This window comes from Peromyscus leucopus, chromosome 19 (assembly GCF_004664715.2).
Source record: "Peromyscus leucopus breed LL Stock chromosome 19, UCI_PerLeu_2.1, whole genome shotgun sequence".
Lineage (NCBI taxonomy): Eukaryota > Metazoa > Chordata > Mammalia > Rodentia > Cricetidae > Peromyscus > Peromyscus leucopus.
Window position 1 is genome coordinate 32,458,197 of NC_051079.1, and position 22,351 is coordinate 32,480,547.

A 22,351-nucleotide genomic window follows, 5' to 3' on the forward strand; every position below is an offset into this window, starting at 1 on the left:
CCAAGTATCCTATGTTCCAGACTGCTGAACTAGTTGGTGTTGGTGTAACCATGAGTCTCCCCGTATCTGCATGCCTCCCGCATGGCTCTAGCTTGTTAGCCCTCCTCTTCAGCGTCATCCATCATCTTTACTTACTCCAGGCTCACTTTGCCACAGAACCCTTATGTCTTTCAAAAATGACAATTGTGCAACTGTGTCTTGCTTATTTATTAATTGAACCTTATCTCTGGGCACCATTTTAGCAAAAATAATTAGTTCTTTATGTTTTCATAAAACATAAATGCCATCTTGAAAAACATTTTTTTTTTCTGAAAGTATTGCTTTATATTGGTACATATTGTCTATACCGGATTTGCTAATCTGTGAGATCCCTTGAGTATGGGATAATACAATGTTATAAGTAAAACATCCAAGATATACGCAAATTGGTGTGAGGATGCTGAATAATAGAACCCAGACTAACCTATAAAAACCACCCAATCTTCAAAGAACAGTATATAAAATTAGGACTGCTTTAGATAAGTTCATCAAAAGATTAGCAAATTAAGACATATTTAAAAGACAGCATGTCTGCTTCAACAACATTGATGGTCATAAATCATTTGGGTAAATTGGTAGAATTTAAAAGAAAAAATAATACAAATTTATAATTTACTGGCAAAATCATTGTAGCTTGAAGTTTCTCCAGTCCTGCCTGGGCCCCATGACCCCGTATTCCCGCAGCTGCTCAGATCCAAGTAAACTCACAGAGGCTTATATTAATTCTAACTGCATGGCCATAGCTCAAGCCTAGCTACCTTTCAAATGTTAAATAATTAGCCCATAACTATCATCACATGTTCCATGGCTTTACCTGTGTCACATTACATGTTGCTCCTTGGGCGGCTCGCTGACATCTCCTCTCTCCTTCCTGTCTCTTTCTTTGAATTTCCTGCCTGCCTCCAAACTGCTGTGCCATAGGCCAAACGGCTTTATTTATCAACCAATCAGAGAAACATATATTTGCAGTATACAGAAAGACAATCCCCCATCAAATCATTACAGTCTTATCTTGTAAATGAAGCTACCAAACATGATGCAGCCAGTAAATAGCATCAAAGCAATTCAGAACTAGCCTCTGTAGATCCCTGTGATGAAAATTCTAGAAAGGGGAAGTGAATGGCCATGACAGTGGATCCAGCCACATCCTCCTGAACCTCCTCTACTTCCCAACATGGACCTTTCAAAATTTATACAAAAATATATACACCATCTTAACCAATTTAAATGTGTAGTTTAACAGTTAGTTCATTGTCTTCACAGATATTTGTCTTGTGGGCATTTGCTCTGACCTGTCCCTGGAAAACTTTCACACCCTACAATTGCTATTATACCCATCAAATAGTAAGCCCCATTACTCTTTCTTTAAGGCCCTGAAAACACTCTTCTACTTTCTGTGCATGTACTTTTTGAGTATTATAACTATTTCTTAAAAATGGAATCATACCATCCCTTTTTTGTGTCCCTTGTGGGTATGTGTGTGTAGTGGTGGGGGACATATACAATACATATTGCTTACCCACTCATCTACTGAAGGACACTTGGATTTCTTCTGTGCTTCAGCTATTATGACTAAATGTGCCATGAGTGCGGTTGTGTAAATATCTGTGTGAGATCCTCTTTTCAAATCTTTTCTGTGTGCTCCCAGAAGTCTACCTAGACTATTTTTATAGCAATGTGGGTGCCCTTGCCTTCACTCTGTTGAAAATTTTCATTAATAAATTTTACTCAAAGCTCAAAAATATGATTCTATGTCCAGTCCAAAAGACCTCTGTGTACTGAGACTGCACAAAATGAAGAAAACAAAGTTAAAGTCTATCCATTTAAGTCAAGAAAACAAGCCATAAAGGGAAATTTTTAATGCCTGATTTCTGTCTTCATTTAAGTCTACTACAAAGGATTTACTTGTCTCAAATGTTTATTTCTCCAAGTTTCATTCATTACTCTGGTAATGAATGGAGTAACTGATCCAGTGCTCTTATTATTTATTGTAGTCACCTTATCTATCTTTGTTCACTCACAATTATATCATGGGAGTCCTTATCTAATGCCTTGCAGAAGGTCAAGTCTATTATGTAACTATTATATTATACAGGTCTACCTGTCTAATTACCTCATTAAAAAAGAAAAAAAATACTTTTCCTACTTCTTTATAATCTAAAGATTGTAGAATCCCTTTATTATGTTTCTAAGCCTATATTAAAGTAGTCTTTTCTTGAATATATTCTGAATTAATGCCAAACTGAAATATTTGGATTTAAAAATCAGAAATTTAAGCATTATATATATAATACATTTTATACATATATATATATATATATATATATATATATATATATATATATACACACATTTTTTTTCTGGATAGCATGCACAAGTTCCTGGCTTCAATAGCTAACATGTCAACATAAGTATGGAGATAAGTAAATAAATAGATGATAGATAGATAGATAGATAGATAGATAGATAGATGATTGATAGATAGATAGATGATAGATAGATAGATAGATAGATAGATAGATAGATAGATAGATGCTGTGAGGTTTAATATGGTGATAGAGTACATGCTCAGCCTTTTCAAGCCCTATATTCAATCCCCAGTACAACAAAATGTTAATAATAGCAATGCAACAAATCATAAGTTCTTTAAAAAGGCTAAAGATGTAGTCCATTGATAAGAGAGCTTGCCTGATGTGCACAGGATACTAGGTTCAATTCCTAACAAAAAAAAAGAAAGGAAGAAAATAAGTAAAGCCTAGTTAGATGGTATGAATATAAAATGAAAATCTATCTCAATTATATAAATAAGTAAATTCTAGAATAAATAGAAAAACAAAAACAATTTAGCATGAAAATTAAAACATAAAATAAATTGAGACAAAAGAGATGGTTGTATGAAGTAGAATTTTTTTTCAAAATATGCTGTTTCAAGACATTGAGTTACTTTCTAGAAGTTCTACATACAGAAAAGTTTATGATGTAACATGATTTCTACTACTATGGATAAAGTAATGAAATATATGATACCTTGATCTTAATGAAATAGGACAGAAGAGAAGATAGGAGGGAAGGATTAGAAATGAATGCTATAGGTTACAGGAATTAGACACAGAGAGAATTGTAATCTGAAAATACAGAAATTGCAAAAGGCTGACCTTCAATTTTGACTTTAGTTGCCTACATATTCACATATGAGAACAGGTGAAAATTAGGGGGGAAATGTCAAATTCAGTCTTTCGGTGATCTGTAACAAATAAGACAAGCAAATGGAGCCAAAGTAGATTTAAAAGAGGCAGGCTCCCCTGACCACCAGCTTACTCTTGCTATTGCAGTTAAGGACTCCAATACTTTTAGGAATGCTTCTGTCTTATTTATAGTTTCTTAATATTACATTATATATTTATATTAAATTTTTAAGTCATCATCTACTGTTTCCAAGGTCATACTCTATAGTGTTGGCTGTCTCGGAACGTGCTACGTAGATCAGTCTGGCCTCAGACTCCCAGAGATATGCTTGCTTCTGCCTCCCAAGTGCTGGGATTAAGGGCATGCACCACCACACCAGGGCCAAGGCATGGGCTATTTTGAAATAATTTAAAACCGTTTTGTAGGTAAAATAAGATTTATTAAGCCAGTGTTAAGTTTGATAATACCACTTCATAACACAGCCTGGGCTACCAAGTGAGTTCCAGGAAAGGCGCAAAACTACACAGAGAAACCCTGTCTCGAAAAATCAGAAAACAAAAACAAAAACGAAAATAAATGTTCTAAGGAAAGTACTGTAATACAAACTTTGGTTCGTTTAGTATGCAGAATTTAGGCACGCACTGATTAAAGTAAAGAATAGCATAGGCAGTTAGTTTAATACTAGGCCTATGACCTATCGAACGTCAGGATATTGACACCTATAATGGTGCCAGGTGTGGGTTCCAAACCCAACCAAAAGGTGGTTCATTCCCTTGATATTCATGCCACTGTTGCTTCAGATAGACCTTGCCAGGCCGGTCATTACTGAAGTTCACAGTGTTTACAGCTCGATAAGAGTGATGATTACTTTTCTTCTCTTGATAGTATGAATAGCACATTCCAGCACTAGGAAAGCTAGCCAGTAGCAATGAAGCTTTCAGACAGCAACAGCTTGATTTCTCCATGTTCTATGACTCAGGTATGTGGTGTCTTCAGCAACAGGGACTTAGCATCAATTCTGGAGAGTAACCAAGAGTAACAGCAATAGCCAGCAAGATTTGGGGATCTATGAGAACTCACTGGCCAACAACTCTAATAGAGGTCATCCAGGACTGGTAGTGAACTTTTTATCTGTGATCCTGTGGTGTCTAATTGTAACATTCTTTCCCTATTATAGAGGAATTCTAGTTTGACACATTTTATACCTGTACTGGTTTATAGTTTAGGAAATTTCTGCAGAGAAGTTTTTCATATGACTTTTCTAGAAGGTTCTTAGTGTTATTTATTCCTCTCTGTTTCCTCTACTGTACTCTGCTTGCCATCCCCCATCCCACCTAACCCTTCCTGTTCCATTATTACTCCTTACCACTTCATATCACTTGTTCTAGCTTTCTTCCCTTGAGTCCTGACCTATGCTCTTACTAGTTTCCTATCCTCTGTGAGTATTCCAAATGAAACACACATATTGAAACATTCAAAGCTTACATCCATTGTGGGAACCGTTCTTGGGTTCCTCGTGGCTTTACCCAGCAGGTCCGAATAGAGGGTGATCAGGACCACAGCCTGAGTGTAGGTGTCTGAGATGGTCTGCACTTGGCTGTGCTGGGGGAGGAGGTCTTTTGCTCCACCCCTTGGCGTCTATATAAAAACCCTGGGGCAGAGACAGTCAAGGCCCATTGGGAAAGGTTCCAGGCCCTCTCAAGGCTATCCTTTATTTTCTGTCTGTTTCTCTTCGCAATTTTCTCCGCAATAAATCCTTCTATCTAATATTTCCTGCTGCTTGCACTCAAGAAAACTCTGGGGAGCTGTGGGGTTGGTGGGTAAACGCCCCACAATCCACAAATGAGAGAAAACATGTATTTGTATTTCTGAGCTGGGTTGCCTCACACAGAATGACTATTTCTAGCTCCATCCATTTACCTGTAAGTCTCATAATTTTGCTTTTCTTAACAGATGAATAATATTCTATTATATAAATGTACCAAATATTTATTATCCATTCATTGCTTTATGGACATCTAGACTATTTTCATTTTCTGGCTATTTTAAATAGAGTAACAGTGAACATGGATGAGCAAGTATCTTTACAATAGGACATAAAGTCTTTGGGGTATATGCTGAGGAATGGTACAGCTGTTTGGTAGATGTATTTTTAACTTTTAGAAAAGGAACTACTACACTGATTGGCTCAGTGGCTGCATGAGCTTATAATCCTGCCAGTTATTAACAAATATTCTCTTTTGTTCAAATCCACACCAGCATTTGTGTCATTTTTCATCTCACTAACTTATCACTATACTCCTAAATGAGTGCATCTCTTGAACCTCGTCACAGAAGCTTCTCTTTGAAGTAAATGTAGATTAACACAGAGTTCCACAATTGGTCACGGGGCAAAGAATAATAGGCTGTGGAATTCTCAGTCCTGAATGGGACAGCTGAATCACACTACCTCCTCCAAAGTCTTCAGAAACATTGTGGGAGAGTTGACAGAAAGACTGTGAGAACAAGAGGCAGTGGACGACCACAACAAAATAGTATTTTTTTTCAGCCCCAACAGGGAAGTTGCACATATGAATGCACAGAGTTTGAAATAGGAGACACAAGACCTGGGCAAACTCAAATTAGACAAAATATCAGCATGAAGGTGAAGTGGGCAAGTCCCACCTTTAGCTGAGGAGCTTTTGGTAATTGATAACTGCTGAGAGAAGGAGAGCTAATTTTCTATTAGGGTGTGGCCCCACTGTTATATACATATATGTGCATTAAACATGTATGTATATGTTTGTATATACATATTGTATATATGTAGAGAGAGTGTGTGAGTTGAGTTCTCTTACATCTACTGAAAACTTCTTTGATGCTCTGTTCTGACCCACTGACTGTGTCAACTCTTATAATAGTATCTGACCATTTTAGCAGTGGCAAGTCATTTTACTCCTCTGTAATGAAGTCATTCATCTATCCTGAAGAAAATAAGAACAATATTACAAGCAAAGATAGCACTATAGTTAAAATTTGTGAATAGGGATATAATACAAATAAAAGGGAAACTATAAGCCTTTTTATTTCAGGAGAATTTCATACTCAGCTAGGATCAAAACATATGGTAATAAACAGGGGGAAATGATCAGAGTGACAGGTAATCCATGTACTTTTTATTAAAAACATATCCATGCCAAACATTTTTCAAAGGTGAGAATCTTATTGCTATGTCATAAAAATGAATATTGATATAAATAGATATCAATAGTAATTTTGAAGATAAGTTAATGGAATACTCATTGTTTTCAATATTTTTGAAGTGACATTGATGATTTCCAAGATGCTGTGTTTATAGATAATTCATACAAAGTCAGGAGAGATCACTCACCTTGATCAAGTCTAAGCAAATTAAAAGGCTGAATGAAAAATAGAGAAACAAAAACAAAAACAACAAAGAGACCTATAGGCATTTCTGTCACAAACGAATAAAGATGCATAAGATACCTGAATGTGACTCAGAACCCCATTAAAGAGTATGGCAAGGTGTGATAGCACTTATTTAGGGCCCAAGCACTCAGGAGAGTGAGGCAGGTGGATCATGAATTTGAGGCTTGTCTGTGCTACACATCTAGATCTTTCTTCCAGGAAATGTTAAGACTGAGGCCTCAATGAATCTTCCACAAATCATATAATATATGGTATAAGAATATGCATGCACATATCTAGAAGCAAAACTTATGTTTTCACTTTATACCATGGAGTTATTAAGCATAAAAACACTGTGTAATTGGGTTGAGTGGAAAATAGAGAAAATAATATTTATGATAATCCAGTCAGGCATGATGGCAAGTGTCTTTAATCCTAACACTCAGTAGGCAGAAGCAGTTGGATTTCTGTGAGTTCGAAGCCAGCCTGGTCTCCATAGTAAGTTCCAAGCCAGCCAGGGCTACATAAGCGAGACCCTGTCTCAAAAATAAAAACAATTCAAGCAGCTATATTTCACATTTTAAGTGAATCACTATTATATTAACTTAGGTCAAAGTTTATGCAAGGTAACATTTATGTACCAAAATTGACTTTTTTTCATCCTCATTGTTCTTTTCTTATAACTACTAGAAAAGCTATGAAAATAATTACTTTTGTCACAATTATAATTCCTATTGATCAAATATTCTGATTATCAAATCCAATAGATTCCATCAATGATTTTGAAAGACATAAGATCTGTCTTAGCTTTTGAAGTTATCAATTTCAAATTTTCAAGTAATTTTCAAAAGAAAATCAAATGTCTTGAGGTAAATGGTACACGTGATATGTACATTTTTAAATGTTGAAAAGAAAAGAAATTATTTGACATACAACATATAGCTTACTTCTGAATAGATTACACCAATACCCCGTGTTTCAACTGGCCACATTTTACATAATTTTCCTATATTTTATTTTGTTATAATTTACCTCAGTGTATTTTAAATAGTACATAATGTTTCAAGGCAGAATTTCCAACTATGAGTATAACTTTCTCTTTGTTCATATTTCTGTTCTCAATGGCATCTTACCATTTGATATGTCATATGCTTACTAAATTCATTTAACTTATTTAAAGACATATTACCAAAGATTTTAAACTCAAGGCTATCCATTATAACTTTCACTTTTACTTTGAAGAATTAAGAAAATATTCAATATTCTATATTTCAAATTCTCAATGTAGTAACTTCTCAATATTTTTAACAAAATGAAAATAATACATTGACTTGTTTTTAACTAAAAAATGGAAATCATTGCCATTTGGCTGCAGCAGTGATTTTTAAACTGACAAGCTTATTCCTGCTCTGAAATGTTCGTTCTGATGAAGTTCTGGCGACAATGAAGAATACCTCTCTCCTTCAAGTACATCTTGAAGACTTGGAAAAATCCAAGCTACACCCAGGAATTCCATTTCCCTGTGGTTACTCATCTGGACCACAGACACATAGGACCTGTCTGAAAGAGACATAAGGAGAAGTAGAATGCCATCTGTGAATCATCCCTTTAATATAGTGGAGCCTTGGGGGGAATAAGCAGGGGGATGTATTGGTTGCTAGGAAAATGTAGGTTACTGAAAGAAAATAGCATCCTCCACTAATAAGATCTAAGGTGTGACTCACATAATTGTTTTTCTTCTTAAGATTGATGGGCCACATGAGGCATTTCTTTAAGCTGGTGATGATCCTCATAAACGCCTAAAGTGTACAGGACTGCACATGGTTTTAGAAGGTGATTTTTATAAAGAAGGTGGAGATTCCAACTCCTTTAATGCTGTCTCTCTCTATATATATAAGTCTGAATGTTTATTCTAGGTTTCTTGGGAAGTGTCTTGACAGAGAACCTAAGCTGAGCAAAGCAGCCTTGATCTGAGTGAGCTAACTGACACCATGAAAACAGCAGGTGTCTTTCTGCTCCTCTCTCTGGCTCTTCTCTGCTTTTTCTCAGGTAAGTTTTTCCCTAGAATTAATATCCCATAGTTACATGGAACCAGCAAGGAGAAGTGTAGATCTTCCTTAGATTTCAAAATGCTAATGATTTTATATGAACTCAGTTAAGAAAGAATATGATGATGATGATGACAGTAGTAATGATGATAATGATGCTGGTAAGGATGATAAGAAGTGTCATTCCCAGAGCATATGCTTTGCTTTAGGCTTGCACTAAGGGCTGCTATAGATCACCTTGATTCTCCTATAAAGAGTTCATATCCCTGTTCTTCATGTAATAAACTGTTATGCAGAAAAGGAAATTATACCAAGTCAATAGAAATGTATAATTTTTATTGAGGTCCTAAAGACATCACAGTTGATGCTTATTTGTAAGTACAAGTCCAGAAGATGAATAAGTGGCCTTAAAACTAATCTTGGCTTTTCAGAAAAACTTTCCTGTTCTTTTTTGTTATTTCAAAAAGACTCAAGAAATTGAAATTGAAACAGGAAGGGGAGGGTAAAAACTCAGTATAGAAAGCTTTGAAAAGAAGTTATGGAGCTTTGGAAAAAAGAAGCATATGCAACAAGAAAAGAAAATTATTCCTCTAGCAGGCAATATCTTGGACCACTTGAATGAGCAATAGATATGCATTTGATCACCTGAGATGGTTCAAAGTCACACTGTAAAGTAACATTCATCTGGAAATGAAAAGACTATATTTCTAGGCCAAAGGAATCCTTGATGAATCTTCTTTATCTGTCAGTAAGTGGACATAGTGTCCATGTGGGTAAATTGACCCATGTCAGTCCTACCTTTCCCATTAATGTCCTATATATCCTCTTAGATACTGTTTGCTATGTGAATGAAAAGAGATGCGACTAAGCTTGACTTGGGGTAAGGAGTGGATTTCCATGGATGATGTTCCATTTTCTGGGACAGTAGATGATAAACTTTGTTGCCATCAAAGTTTTCAAGTTGATGATTTTTTTTAATTGCAATGAAATTAAGTTGATAGAGAAAGCTCATTCTAGTTAGTCATATTTACAGAAACAAATTCTTGTAAAAAACATATTAAAAGTAGATGAAAGATTCCTGTAACATTGCTGAGTAAGTCTTACTTAAAATTAAACTACTCAAAAACATTTTGTGAGGCAGCAGAAAGTTGGACTTATGTCAAAACTTAGCCCCTGAAGTCAATTGTCATCCTTTGCAGCTTATCTTTGTAGAGATAAACTTACTTTAACAAGATCTAGTGTACAAATGTACTGAGTTCTCCAGAGCATGGATGCTTCCTAGACACAGCAGATGTCATTTATGGTGGTAACACACTCAAGGAAGCTAATGCTGGAACTGAGAAAGTTAATTTAAGTCCTAGCATTTCCATTATTCACCTCTAACATTTGAGTTTTCTTTTCTTCATATGTTAAATGAAAATATAGAATAAGTACTCTTATATGGAGAATTAAATGAGAAAATTGATATAAAGACCTCGACATAGTAGTTGGGACACAATAAACATTAAACAAATGTCTTATTTTAATGCCATAATTAAAATACAATAAAAAGTAATTTTTCTTAAGTATTGTCAATATGAATCTTGCTCCTGCCTTGCCATTTCCTAGATATGCAACAGTAGGCAAACCCTTCCTCTTCCCAGTATAGATTTTTCAAAGTGAAACATTGACTGAACACTGTAATAATTTTCCAAGACCATAAAAATCACTGACAGAATTTACAAAATGCAGAGTCCTAGGCATGTCTGGGTTCATAACATAACTTTCAAAGAGTGTAGCAGAAGGTTTTGTACTCATATTAATCACTTACTGTGCCAGTTATGAATCAGTGCTGTTGGTAAAGCTCATAAAGAGACAGTGAGGCCCATATAAAATTTAAAAGTTGTGAATTCTCCTACAACCATTAATACCCTGCATTTGGAAGGACATCTGCATTTCATGCCTGAGTACTGGCCTATGTTGGCAGTAGCATCTGTCTGTACTTCCTCTTCCTCATTGAATAAGTCTTGGGCTTACATATATGAAAGGTGTTGATACATTCTCAGCTGCACCAAAAACATCACACATCTAAAGCCATGGATGCTAATGTTAAGAAGGAAGAAGAGCATGAGGAGACTATATAGGGACCCATCTTCAGAAATTTAGAGAAATAGAGAAGATATAAAAAAAAATGAGTCATGGAAAGAGGAAGGATTGGTCTTTCATGATCTGTATTTGGGTCATATATTTAAAATTGAGTTTCAGTAAGGACAGAAAAGCAATCCTGAGTTCACTAAACAGCTAACTTCCCCAGTGTCCATGACACATGCTTTTGACAGCAAAGACAAGGACTGCATCTTGGCATATTGGTTAAAGGATTCTTTCCAACTCCACTTCTATGATGTGCTGCCAAAGATGATAAAATCATTCCCATAGTAAACAAAAAGTGAGGCCAAACCTGTGACATTGATCTCTAGTTCTTAAACCTTCATCATTCTCTTAATCCTAACCCCCAACATATGTGTTCCTTCATAGTCTACTGCTCCTGAAGAAGTGAATGGACATGAAAATAAGACATATTGAGGCTTCATGACATGGCCAACAGCCTGAAAGATGTGTGCATATTTTGGCTAAATTTGTACATGACCTCTACACATTCAGAAATTACAGTGATTGGAATTTGTGTTTTTTCTTTTCAGGTGCCTTTGGTCAAGAAGGGAAGGTGAGTACCCGTCTGTCTGTATTTTTCTGCCCTAGGTAGAATATGGCTGCTATTCTATGGCTAAAAAGAGGTGTGGCTATGCTGTGAAAGAAGTGGGGGGGGGGGGTGAACAGAAAGGCCAAATTGAGAAATCAGATGAAGCAATGAGATTTTTAAACTACATTTTCTCATGGTATACAATTTTAAGTTTAAAGGAACTTAAAGCTGTATTTTTATTCATTGTTAGGGTGCTGTGATTATACACAAATATGGGATGGGTCTGACATAAAGTTTATGTTCTATCTGCAACACAACCAGGCTGTTGAGCTGAAGAATTTCTCAGTTCTCTACGTTACAAATACCATGGCTGTAAAATTAGGCACTAATTCACCCCATAGAATTACAGTTATCATTAAACTGCAGAAGCCAGGCAAATCATTTGGAAAATTGTAAGCATTCTATGTGCATTAGTTACTGATCTGTAATTAACTCACTCGAATAGAGTTAGAAGAGAGGTCTTTGGGGTTTTTGTTTGTTTCGTGTTTACTAAAATAAGAAATGACCATAATTTTGTGTTTAAAGGATATACAGTCTGCAGCATTCAAATTTAAATGCAAGCTGGGGTTAAAAATGGACATAGATTTTCTTCATAAAGGTTTTTTTTCTCTTAGATTGATTCAACAGCAATTTTTCTGTACTTTTTTTTTTAAATCTAACTATTGAAAACTTCTACGAACAAGTGTTGTTTGCCCTGCTGGTCCTTCTCCATCTGTTGGGCATTTCAACTTGATTCGAGTACTAGCTCTTGCATGTCGAAGAATTCTTGGGATCAAATTTTTCAGACAGTGTTGCCAACTGACTGGGCATGCAAAAACAAAAGTTAAAAAACTAACTTTTAACTCTGTTGTGTGCATTGTATTCATAAGAATTTATTTATCATCTGATAAATTAAGGTTCATTTAAAAGTGATTGTGTCTTGTAATTTATATAGCCAACTCATATGTATTTGTGTTCTTCTATGAAACTGCATATCCTAAAATGTATATACTCAAATAAGTGTCATGCTGCAGCTTATACTAAACTTAGAAGCAAACCCAAAGGTCCTAAGACTCAGCCAATGTGTTTCATATTCCATTTAGCTATAAAATAAGATAATAGAAGCATTGCACATGAATCTGAAATTTAACCCCAGTTTTCTCATTAACCTTTAGGTCACTTTCTTTCTTGGGATTTTCATTTCTGAGAATTTAATTGTGTTTTGTATTGGTCATGTAATATCTGTCATTTATTTGTCTTGTTCTTTTACATTAGTCAAAGTCTTATGGTCTGCTTGTTTTAAGGTCACTTGGCATGCTTTCTAAATACACAGATCCTCATGTAGGACAGTCAGTAACAGTTGAATTGTTAAGGAGTTTGACTTTGCATTCTAAACAACTGTATAGGTGATAGATGATACAAACACAGAACAAAATCTAGCAATTAAACAAAATAACAGCAACCAAGCCAGACTGTGAAATACTCGTTTTGAAGACAGTCAAGGTGAATGAAATCTAATTGACAGTTACTCATTATGTGCTTTGGTTTATATCTTTCCCTTATCATTACCTTCATTTTCACATTTTAAGATGAAGGTTGAGTCCAGTGCTATGTAAAGCCTCTTCCTGAACTAAATATTTGAATCATTGTGAACCACACCTGCACTGCCAAGGCTGCTGCCTTGGAACTATAAAAGTACAAGGAAGTTTCTGCCCTCTGAGACCACACCCAAGTGGACTTACTCTTCCTGTTTCATGGCCAAAGGGAGAGTGGGGCAGAAGGAATTACTGATGGTAGGAACATGCTGGCTCCAGTCAGACCCAGCCAAGCCAAAGGGAAGGCGGGTTACCTCCAGCACTCAAGTCCTTCTTCCCATGCCAGGAATTTTGTCCATGACACATCTTCTGGGAGATTATAGTGCACAGTCCTAATTGTAGGTCTTTACAAATTTCCCATTCTTCTACAACCATTTTCATGGTATGTCTGTTTTTTGTCACACCCAGGCATGTAACCTGGCTCTGGGAAGGATGAGGCAGGAGGATCATCCAATTTTAAGGCTAACCTAGTTTATGTAATGAATACCATACCAGACAGACAAGCCTAAGCTCCAGAAAGAAGGAATGTTTTCTACTTTCCTATTATTTTTACTCTCCAGGCTGGAAGTTTGGGTGTTTTACCCTTAAAGAGCCATTTAAACGTGTGACCCTAGCAACTGTTTTTTCTGTTGTGCTCCTTGGCATAACTATTGCATTTTATGATAAAGACTGATTCATTTTAGTACATTTGTAACATAGCATTCTACTACTAAGATGAGTTTGATGTTCTTGGATCTTCCCAATTACCTTTGTTTTAAAATTAATGTACTGACAATACGTAAATGCAGTTTGGAGGCATTAGAGAGTATCCACAATGTAACCACAGGTGGAACTAAACTTTCAAGCTTGGTGAAGAGAATGTGGGTTAAGTCTCTCAGCATCAGGAAGTGGGTGAAATCAAGTCCCAGGACTGCTGAGTCCATATTGACTTAGCTGTAATTAGCAATACAGAGCCTCCATGCAGTCTCTGTAAAAGACTTCAAGCAGTACTATTCTTTAGCAAATCTGATGTGATGATTATTGTCATCCTGTTTTATGCAAGAAATATGATGAACACCATAGTTTAAAATAACATTTCTCCATATGTAAAAATTATTTGATACCAGTAGGCAATCTCTTACATAGATCCAAACTGATGGTATTGATCTGGATAGGAAATGCTAAGGACTTTTACAGGTAGTACATTGGAATTAGCAAAGAAGTGAGGTTGAGAAAGAAAGAAAAGAGGACATTTTAAAGGAAAAATGACTGCTTCAGTCAGAGAGCAGGCTGAGGAATTTGAAGAGAGGCACTTTCATGAAAATGGAACAATTAGAATATAAGTCTAGTAGAGAGGAAAAGAAGAGGTGCTTTAGAAATAAACAATTCTTAACTACGAATTAAACCAGTAATTGGGGTGTCTTAATCCTCTGACATATGAAAATTAGAAATTTGATTATTAATGAAAATTCCAAAGTAAAAGCCTGGGATGAATCAGTATTATTTGAGATATATAAGAATATATATACATATACATATATATTCTTAGAGAGAATATTAAGGAGGGAAAAAGCAAAAGGAACAATTGAAAAACAAGGAAAATGTTATATAAATCTAGGAGTTTTAAAAAGATTTTGGTGATCAAGAGTTGCACATATCATAAGGACTAGTATAAATTTTATTCTAGTAAGTATTCCCATAACTATTATATTTGGAGATCACTTCTAAGAGAACAGAGGCACATAAAAGTGGAAGGCTAGTCTAGACTAGTAGTTCTCAACCTTCCTAATGCTAATTCATAACTAATTTTGCTACTGTTATGAATTGTAATGTAAATATCTATGTTTTCCAGTGTTCTTAGGTGACCCCTGTAAAAAGGTCATTTTATCCCCCAAGGGGTCATGACCCACAGGTTGAGAATCACTGGTCTAGAGAGTAATGGGTTAAGAAGACTGGAGTTGATAAAAGGATGGAGTTGAAATTGACTGGAAATGTGTTTCAGCAAAGGGGAAAAGATACCATTTTCTAGATTGGCTTGATCTGTAAACTTAAAATGATTAGAATGTCATTCATCCCTAGTCTTTAGTTGACTTTATGAGCATGTGTGCTCAAATTTCAATGAAAGTAAGCAATTCTATTGCCTCAGTAAATAAATCTGAGTACTAAAATGTCATAGCATTCCTGAAAATTTTTAGGAAATAACAGTTCTTTGAAGAACCACAAGAGGGCAGGCCGATACTCAGTTTGATATCCAAGGCCCTGGTAGTTTTTTATATATATTCTTCTCTCATATATTACATCCCGACCGCAGTTTCCCTCTCTCATTTTCTCAACCCCCCCCACCATATCCCCAAGATCCACCACCCCTCTTCCCCTCAGAAAAAAATCAGTTCTCCCAGGGAGATCTACCAAACACTGCATAAGAAGCTACGGTAAGACCAGGCACATACCATCATATCAAGGCTGGACAAGACAACCCAGTAGGAGGAAAATGGTCCCACAAGTAGACAAAAGAGTCAGAGACAGTTCCCACTCTCATTGTTAGGAATCCCACAAGAACACCAAGCTATACAACCATAACATATATGCAGATGACCTAGGTCAGACCCTTAACAGGCTCCCTGATCTCTGCGAGCTCCCATGAGTCCCTGTCAATAGATTCTGTGGACTATGTTCTCATGGTGTCCATAACCCCTCTGGTTCCTCCCATCCCCCTCAGCTCTCCCCCCTCCCCACAGCACTCCCCAAGGTCTGCCTAATGCTTGGCTGTGGGACTCTGCATCTGCTCCCCTCAGTTGTTGGATGAAGTCTCTCTGGTCTCATTGATGATAATTCTGCTAGGCTCCAGGCCCAGAACATTGCAGATGGGATAAACTGTAGATGGAAAATTTTGTGGTGGGATTGGTGTCCCAATCCCTCTACTTGAGACCTTTCCTGGTTAAAGAAGTTGGCCAGTTCAGGCTCCCATGTCCCCCAATACTAGGAGTCTTGGCTAGGGTTACTCTCATAGATTTCATGAAGTTTCCATTGCATTAGGATTCTACCTCATCCCAAATGCCATGCCCCCCCCCCCCGCAATTCCAGTCTTAGAAACAGGAGGGATCAGGTTGGGGAGAAAGAGGGAAGAAAATACTGGGATAAATGAAGCATAGAAGTCTTAAATATCAAAGAAGATTGAATGGTATTTCTTATTAAATCTGAAAGCAATCCAAACAACATTAAAATAAAATTCTGGGATAGGATACAATTTACCTGACTGTTGTTCATTGTAACACTATTTCACGTGGAACTTGATACTTTACAGAGTGCTTTTGTAGGAAGACTTACTACATTGATCCCACTAGATAGGTATTACCAGCCTCTTGATGCATGTGTTAGAAATTTAAACTCAATGCAGCTAATAAGTATGAGAAGCAAAATTCAAGTCCAACTCAACCTAATTCAATTTGGGGGCCCAACGTCCTCAAAGCACAACTCTTTGGATGTATTTTCATTAGATCCAGAGGGCATTTCAGTTCTCCTGACTCCTCCAATGCTCCAGAAATGGAACCTAAGTGGAGAGAAGATAATCCTACCATCTCCCCGAATCTAGGTCTGCTTTGACTTCCACTAAGAAGCCTATAAGTTGAATGCCATTCAAGACTCTACAATCAAATTAAAAAGAAGGAATTTAGGCAGAAGAAAGGCATGCCAATAATAAATACATCTTAGTGTTTTTCCTCATGGGGTGGGAGCTATGGTCTCCTCCTATCCCCTCCATGCTGTCTTATAGAAGGGGTTTCCTGATAACTACACTATCATTTGGTGCTTCTGTAATCCCTAGGTTCTTCTGATGCCAGTGATCTGGCTTAAACTTTTCAGAGAATGCAGAGGCTTCTCTAGATCTAGAAGAAGCATGGAGGCAAGGAGGATAATATTTCTCATCCAGCTAAAGAACTAAAGACAGAACAGCTTTATTGAAAGAAGTCCTAGTTACTTCTCAGACCATCTAAGCTAGAAAGGCCACTGGAGAGTACCAGTGATGGAAAAGATCATGCTATATGAATGGAAACAGCTCTCCCAGCTTCCTTAAGAAGAAGCCTCCAATAAAAAAGGCAGTCCAGGACCATTTTGAACATTCCACCATAGCAATACAAATTCCTGTGCCATATTTGGTCTCTAAGACAACCCTGAGAATCTGAGAACAAGTCATGGCAGGTGTTTAAGGCATGCTTTCTTCATTGAAGTAATTTAAAACACAGGAATTGTTTCACCTAAGATAATATAACAAACAATAGAAAAAGTTCTAGAACATGATTCTCAGCTCACTGCAGGGCTCTTGAAGCATCCACTAATTAGCAGTGTGAGAGCTATCTGTTCTGAGGCAGCTTGTTCACATGCCAGCTGATAAGTGTGAATTTGTTTATTAAAACCCTTTGCTCTTCCTAGTCTTTTTTTCCAATGAGCAGGAGAAGGTGATAGGTGAGGAGGACTGGGGGGATGAGAATTACTCAAAGTGAACACTCTCCCCAAGTACCTGTCTTTATATCTGCTTTCCAAAGGACAAAAGAGGCTGGATCACAAAATCAGAGGGCCGATTGCCAGGGAAAGGTGTGTTGAGGCATCGTCTCTTTCAAGTAAGAGACTTTTTTTTTTGTTTGTTTCTCTTAGTGTCTGAGATCCTGGATCCAGCTATTTCACTACTGTCCTATTTCTAAAACACAAATTTGTGCATAAGGCATACAACATGAAGTTATATAGTTATATAACACAGATAAAAGTGTTACTATGGTGACGTTAATATACCTAGTACCACAAAAAGCTGAGCTGCCTTTTGCTCAACTTGTACACAACCTGTGTTTTTCTCCTGTGGCATTTGCCCCACACGGTGCTGCAATTACATCATCTCTTCTCTCCTATCTAATGAAGAGTCAATGCTGTGCTTGCTGAAAGGCTGTTTATCACCACTTCCTTCTCTGACCAGCATCCAGCGCTGTGCCTTCTATACTTCGGTTACTCATTGAGCATTTGTGGAACAAATGAAATATCAAAGACAGCACCGCAGTTCACATTCACATAACAGGATATAGCTGTGAACATATATGATAATGATTTAAATGACATAAAGTTCTGAGACAAATGTGTTTTGAGTATACACTGTTCCCCAGATTTTCTAGATTTAATTCCATTTGAAATTTTAAAACAACGATTATTGATGTGGAAGGAACATAAGAAGATGAGTTTGTATTTCAGCACAGAGAGGAAAGTCAGCACCACACTCTCTTGCTTCAACAATATAATAAGATGCCAAATTTCAACAAAAATATGCAATTAATACTCTCAAGCACCTTAAACTTGATGTATATGTTTATTTGTCAAACACGATTGTATGACTATCTCACTGAAGATTTTCCCATGTGAAATTCAGACAAATTTGTCAGTATATAATGGTATCTGCCACCTTAAACAAGGGATTTCTCTTGTCAAGCCTCATAGATTTCACTTCTATCCTATTTCTAAAACATAAATTTGTATATAAGGTATACAACATGAAGTTATAGGGTAACTTAGATAAAATGTTACTGTGGTGAAGTTAATATACCTATTACCTCAAATAGTTAGCCATTGTTTGTTTTGTGACAATAACAGCTAAAATATACTCAGTTAACTGGAATTCTCATACAATAATTTAGTAACTATAACATTTATATTGTTCATTAAAACTGATAATCAATATTAATGAAATCTGTGTATCCTGGTCATAGGTGTAGTCAAGGGTACAAAGTGACATTGAGTCTAATTCTTTCAATAAGGATGTATTATTACTCAACCACATAGATTATTGGAAATTCTGGACCCAAAAATGAAAAGTGGTATGTTCAAGCATGGGTAAGGCCCTCAATTCCAGAATTACTCTAGTCTCTTTCCCTGCTGTCCAATATAACTCAACATAGCTCTCAGTGATAGTACAGGTTCAAATGAAGCAGTATCTTGGAAAGTGACTAACTTTTATGGAGATATCAAAAAGCTTGAGGGTATTATTTCAGTGTAAGTAGAACAAGATTTAGTTCTGTTTATCTGTAAATATCACTCCATTGTTCCTGATATTTGAAGAAGTTTTGTTCGATGGATATCATGTTGTTAATATTCTGAAAATGAAAGTACACCAAATGTTAATTCTATTACTCTTGCACTGACAATCACCTTGCTGCTACTAATCAAATTATTTTTGATTAGTGTAATGGATAGGATATGTTGTTAACGTAAATACTTCCATCATTTCTGTGATAGCTGTTCTTAATTAGACATAACAAATGTTCTCATAAGTCTGATGAAACCTCAAGATTCTTCTAAACACAGAAGTTTAGGGGGACCATTAATAAATTACTATAGTAGTCAGCAAAGTTCAAGTTCTACAAACAGATTCTTAGAAGTTAGTGTAAAGACATTCAAATTTTGTTTTCAGTATATAAAAGGGTATTGCACTCACGGGAAAAACTAAGACACTTCAATTACTGCCTATAAACTCCACTTCAAGGATCATCATGTTTTGATAGTATGCAGACATACTATTAGAGTACATTGACACAGTACATGTTATGAAAGAAATGGCATATATTATACAAAACTACTCTCAACAACACCAATTTAATGTTAGAATAAAATGTCTTACAGCATTAGACCTTATTAATCTACTCTTAAGTATAATAATGTATTTTTCAAGTTCCTATATCTTTAATAAAGAGTCTCAATGAAATAAAACGCTCTACTTAAGTACCTGTTTCAGGATGCATTATGTTAAGCTTCTGGCCAAGTCACTAGTCTATTAGATATGATATTAGTGATGCTCTTTTTCCATTTGTAGATTAATTGTGGTGAGTTCCGTGACCCCAAGACCTTCTGCACTCGGGAATCTGATCCACTCTGTGGCTCTGATGGCCAGACATATGGAAATAAATGTGCCTTCTGCAAGGCATTGGTGTAAGTGTTGCTCCCACCACACCTATGTCTTGTGAGCATAAACTTCCAGAGTTAGACTAATATTTTCTTGAGCTAGCCCAGCATTTTCTATCCATATCTCCTGTGAAGACTGAAAAAAATTTACTTTCAGAAAATGGATTAAAAACACATGTCTCAAAAGTGAATAAACATATTATTTCAAAACACTTTAACTACTTTGTACTTATAATAGTGCATTTGGGGATTTCTTTGTAATATGTTTTACATATAACAATTTATCTTTAATAATACTTATGCTTTCCATCATTTCATTTTATTTAAATATTTATTCATTTTTATTTTATGTTTTTTTTATTTTATGTATTTTATGTGTTTACCTGCCTGTATGTCTGTGCACCATGTACATGCCTTGTGCCCAGGGAGGCCAGAAGAGGTTATCAGACTCCCTGGAACTAGAATTACAAACAGTTGTGAGCTGGCATGTGGGTTCTGGGACTCTCAAACCTGGCTCTTCTGCAAGAGCAGCCAGTGCTCTTAAACACTGAGCCATCTTTTTAGCTCTACTTTTTTTTACTTAAAAAAAATAGTTTAAAATGTCAACAATGATTTCAATATGTAATTAACACATTAATGTGTAACCTATCTATGCGATTCATAGCAAATTTTTCTCAGCATAAGTTTGGGGTTTAGGATGAGATTTGAATGAATGGAAGGACATACACCTGATAAAACCTGCATCTGCAGTCTGCTATAAAATGCAAAATGCTTCAAGTTTTCATTCATTTTCTTAAATATTCTGCCAGGACAGAACTATGATTTATTCTTTATTGGCATTATTTCTCCACCCATCTACTTTCCACTCTTCAACTATGAGTAATGGGTATTGAGAGTTCTAAGGATTAACAGCTGAGATTCAGCTAAGAGTCGTTCCTTTCACAGTTAGATGGGGGATTCAATTAACTTGTGCAAATAGCAGTATAGATACCAACAGAAACCAATAATCGGTGGGTGTTGCCATATTGAAAAGTGCCGTGGGCTATGCGACAAACACTGACGACACTGCACTAAGTGTATATTTGTCTTTCTTTTTAAACAGGAAAAGTTCTGGGAAAATCAACCTGAAACATCATGGGAAATGCTGAATTAGAGCTGGTGTTTTGTGCCAGCTTGCCTATCCTCTCACCCTTGGTTTCTGCTTTTACTTTTCTCTGGCAAATCCCATAAATTCATAAAAAAAAATTAAACAACTTTTTCTCTGTGTGGGTCTTATGTAGGTCAGTAGGTCTATTTCCTTTAATTTTTCAATAAAGTAAATTCTGCAGAACTGATTACCTGTTGGTCTGGGATTAATATAAGAAGCTATTACAGCAGAGAATACTGCACTTGATTCATTAATTTGAGGAAAAACCCTGCTTCCCTCATCAAAATACACTATCCATCACAATGCCGTCCTGCAAAAATGTCTCCCCTGTTTCACTTTTGGAATTCGCATGGATAATAAAGCTAATATCAATGTCATTCTATATTATGTTATATAATATTAGATCACAAGGTATTGTTGCTTCTCAATTTCAGTAAAGATATTTTACATAAAAACAAAACATGGATCATCTATGGAGTTTGTTTTCAACTACCTTTGAAATAGAGTATTTGAACTGTGTAATATTTAAATATACAAAGTATTTGGCCTCCTGAAAACATTATGAGGGACTCTGAATAGGAAGTAAAGACAGGCTCAAAATGAACAGTGAATATTTAACAAATGTTGGTTATTCAATAAAGAATATGTGAAAAAAAATCTCCTAAAGAAAAGAGAACTTCATTGTAGAATGGGGGGGAAATGTACAAATCATTAGGAATCCAAAGACTTAATTTAGTTACTTATTAAAAGAAATCAGTTCCAATTAGAAAAAAAAACTGATTACAAGAGCCCTTTTGATAAGCTAGTCATACACCATGTAGCTACTCTGTTCTATGAAAACCCACAATCTTCATGCGTAACTTTGGTCTCATTCTGAGAAATTAGCATGGAAGTCTTGGAAACCAGTCACTTGGATACTTTTATCCACTAGAATGTGATATTTATAAACAATGCCATCCTGAGGATAAAATCACTTAACCACATATCAAGATTCACTTCCATGTAATGACTGTCACACTTCTAAAAACCTTTTCCTGGATGTCTAGTCTAGAATAGACTCTGTCCTAAGTGCTTATGAAAACACCTACTAATGGAAGTAAGAAGAACCAATACTTCTTCAATAACTAATTGGATTTACATTTAATAATGGAAAAATAAAGTGAAAATAGAGGCAATAAATATAATAAATAAAAATGTAGTAAGATAGAATGCAATAGGTGCTACAGGAAAAACATAAGAATCTGTTAATGTGGGTACAAAAATTCTTAGGGAGAAATGGTAGCCAATGGCAATATTATGT

At 35.9% G+C, this 22,351-nt stretch overlaps 1 protein-coding gene across 1 annotated transcript; it reads left to right on the top strand.

Moving 5' to 3' along the window:
• Nucleotides 1-8,548: 8,548 nt before the first annotated feature.
• On the top strand, nucleotides 8,549-21,252 carry LOC114701581 (serine protease inhibitor Kazal-type 6). Its single transcript, XM_028881692.2, has 5 exons — nucleotides 8,549-8,682; nucleotides 11,360-11,382; nucleotides 17,513-17,587; nucleotides 19,816-19,931; nucleotides 21,007-21,252. The coding sequence occupies exons 1-5, from the start codon at nucleotides 8,625-8,627 to the stop codon at nucleotides 21,050-21,052; spliced, it is 318 nt and encodes a 105-aa protein (XP_028737525.1). The 5' UTR covers nucleotides 8,549-8,624; the 3' UTR covers nucleotides 21,053-21,252.
• Nucleotides 21,253-22,351: the final 1,099 nt, after the last annotated feature.

Coding starts and splice junctions, on each gene's coding strand:
- LOC114701581 (XM_028881692.2), top strand. CDS start 8,625: ATGAAAACAGCAGGTGTCTTTCTGCTCCTCTCTCTGGCTCTTCTCTGC. Junction 17,588..19,815: donor TGAGGCATCGTCTCTTTCAA/GTAAGAGACTTT, acceptor TTCCATTTGTAG/ATTAATTGTGGTGAGTTCCG. Junction 19,932..21,006: donor GCCTTCTGCAAGGCATTGGT/GTAAGTGTTGCT, acceptor CTTTTTAAACAG/GAAAAGTTCTGGGAAAATCA.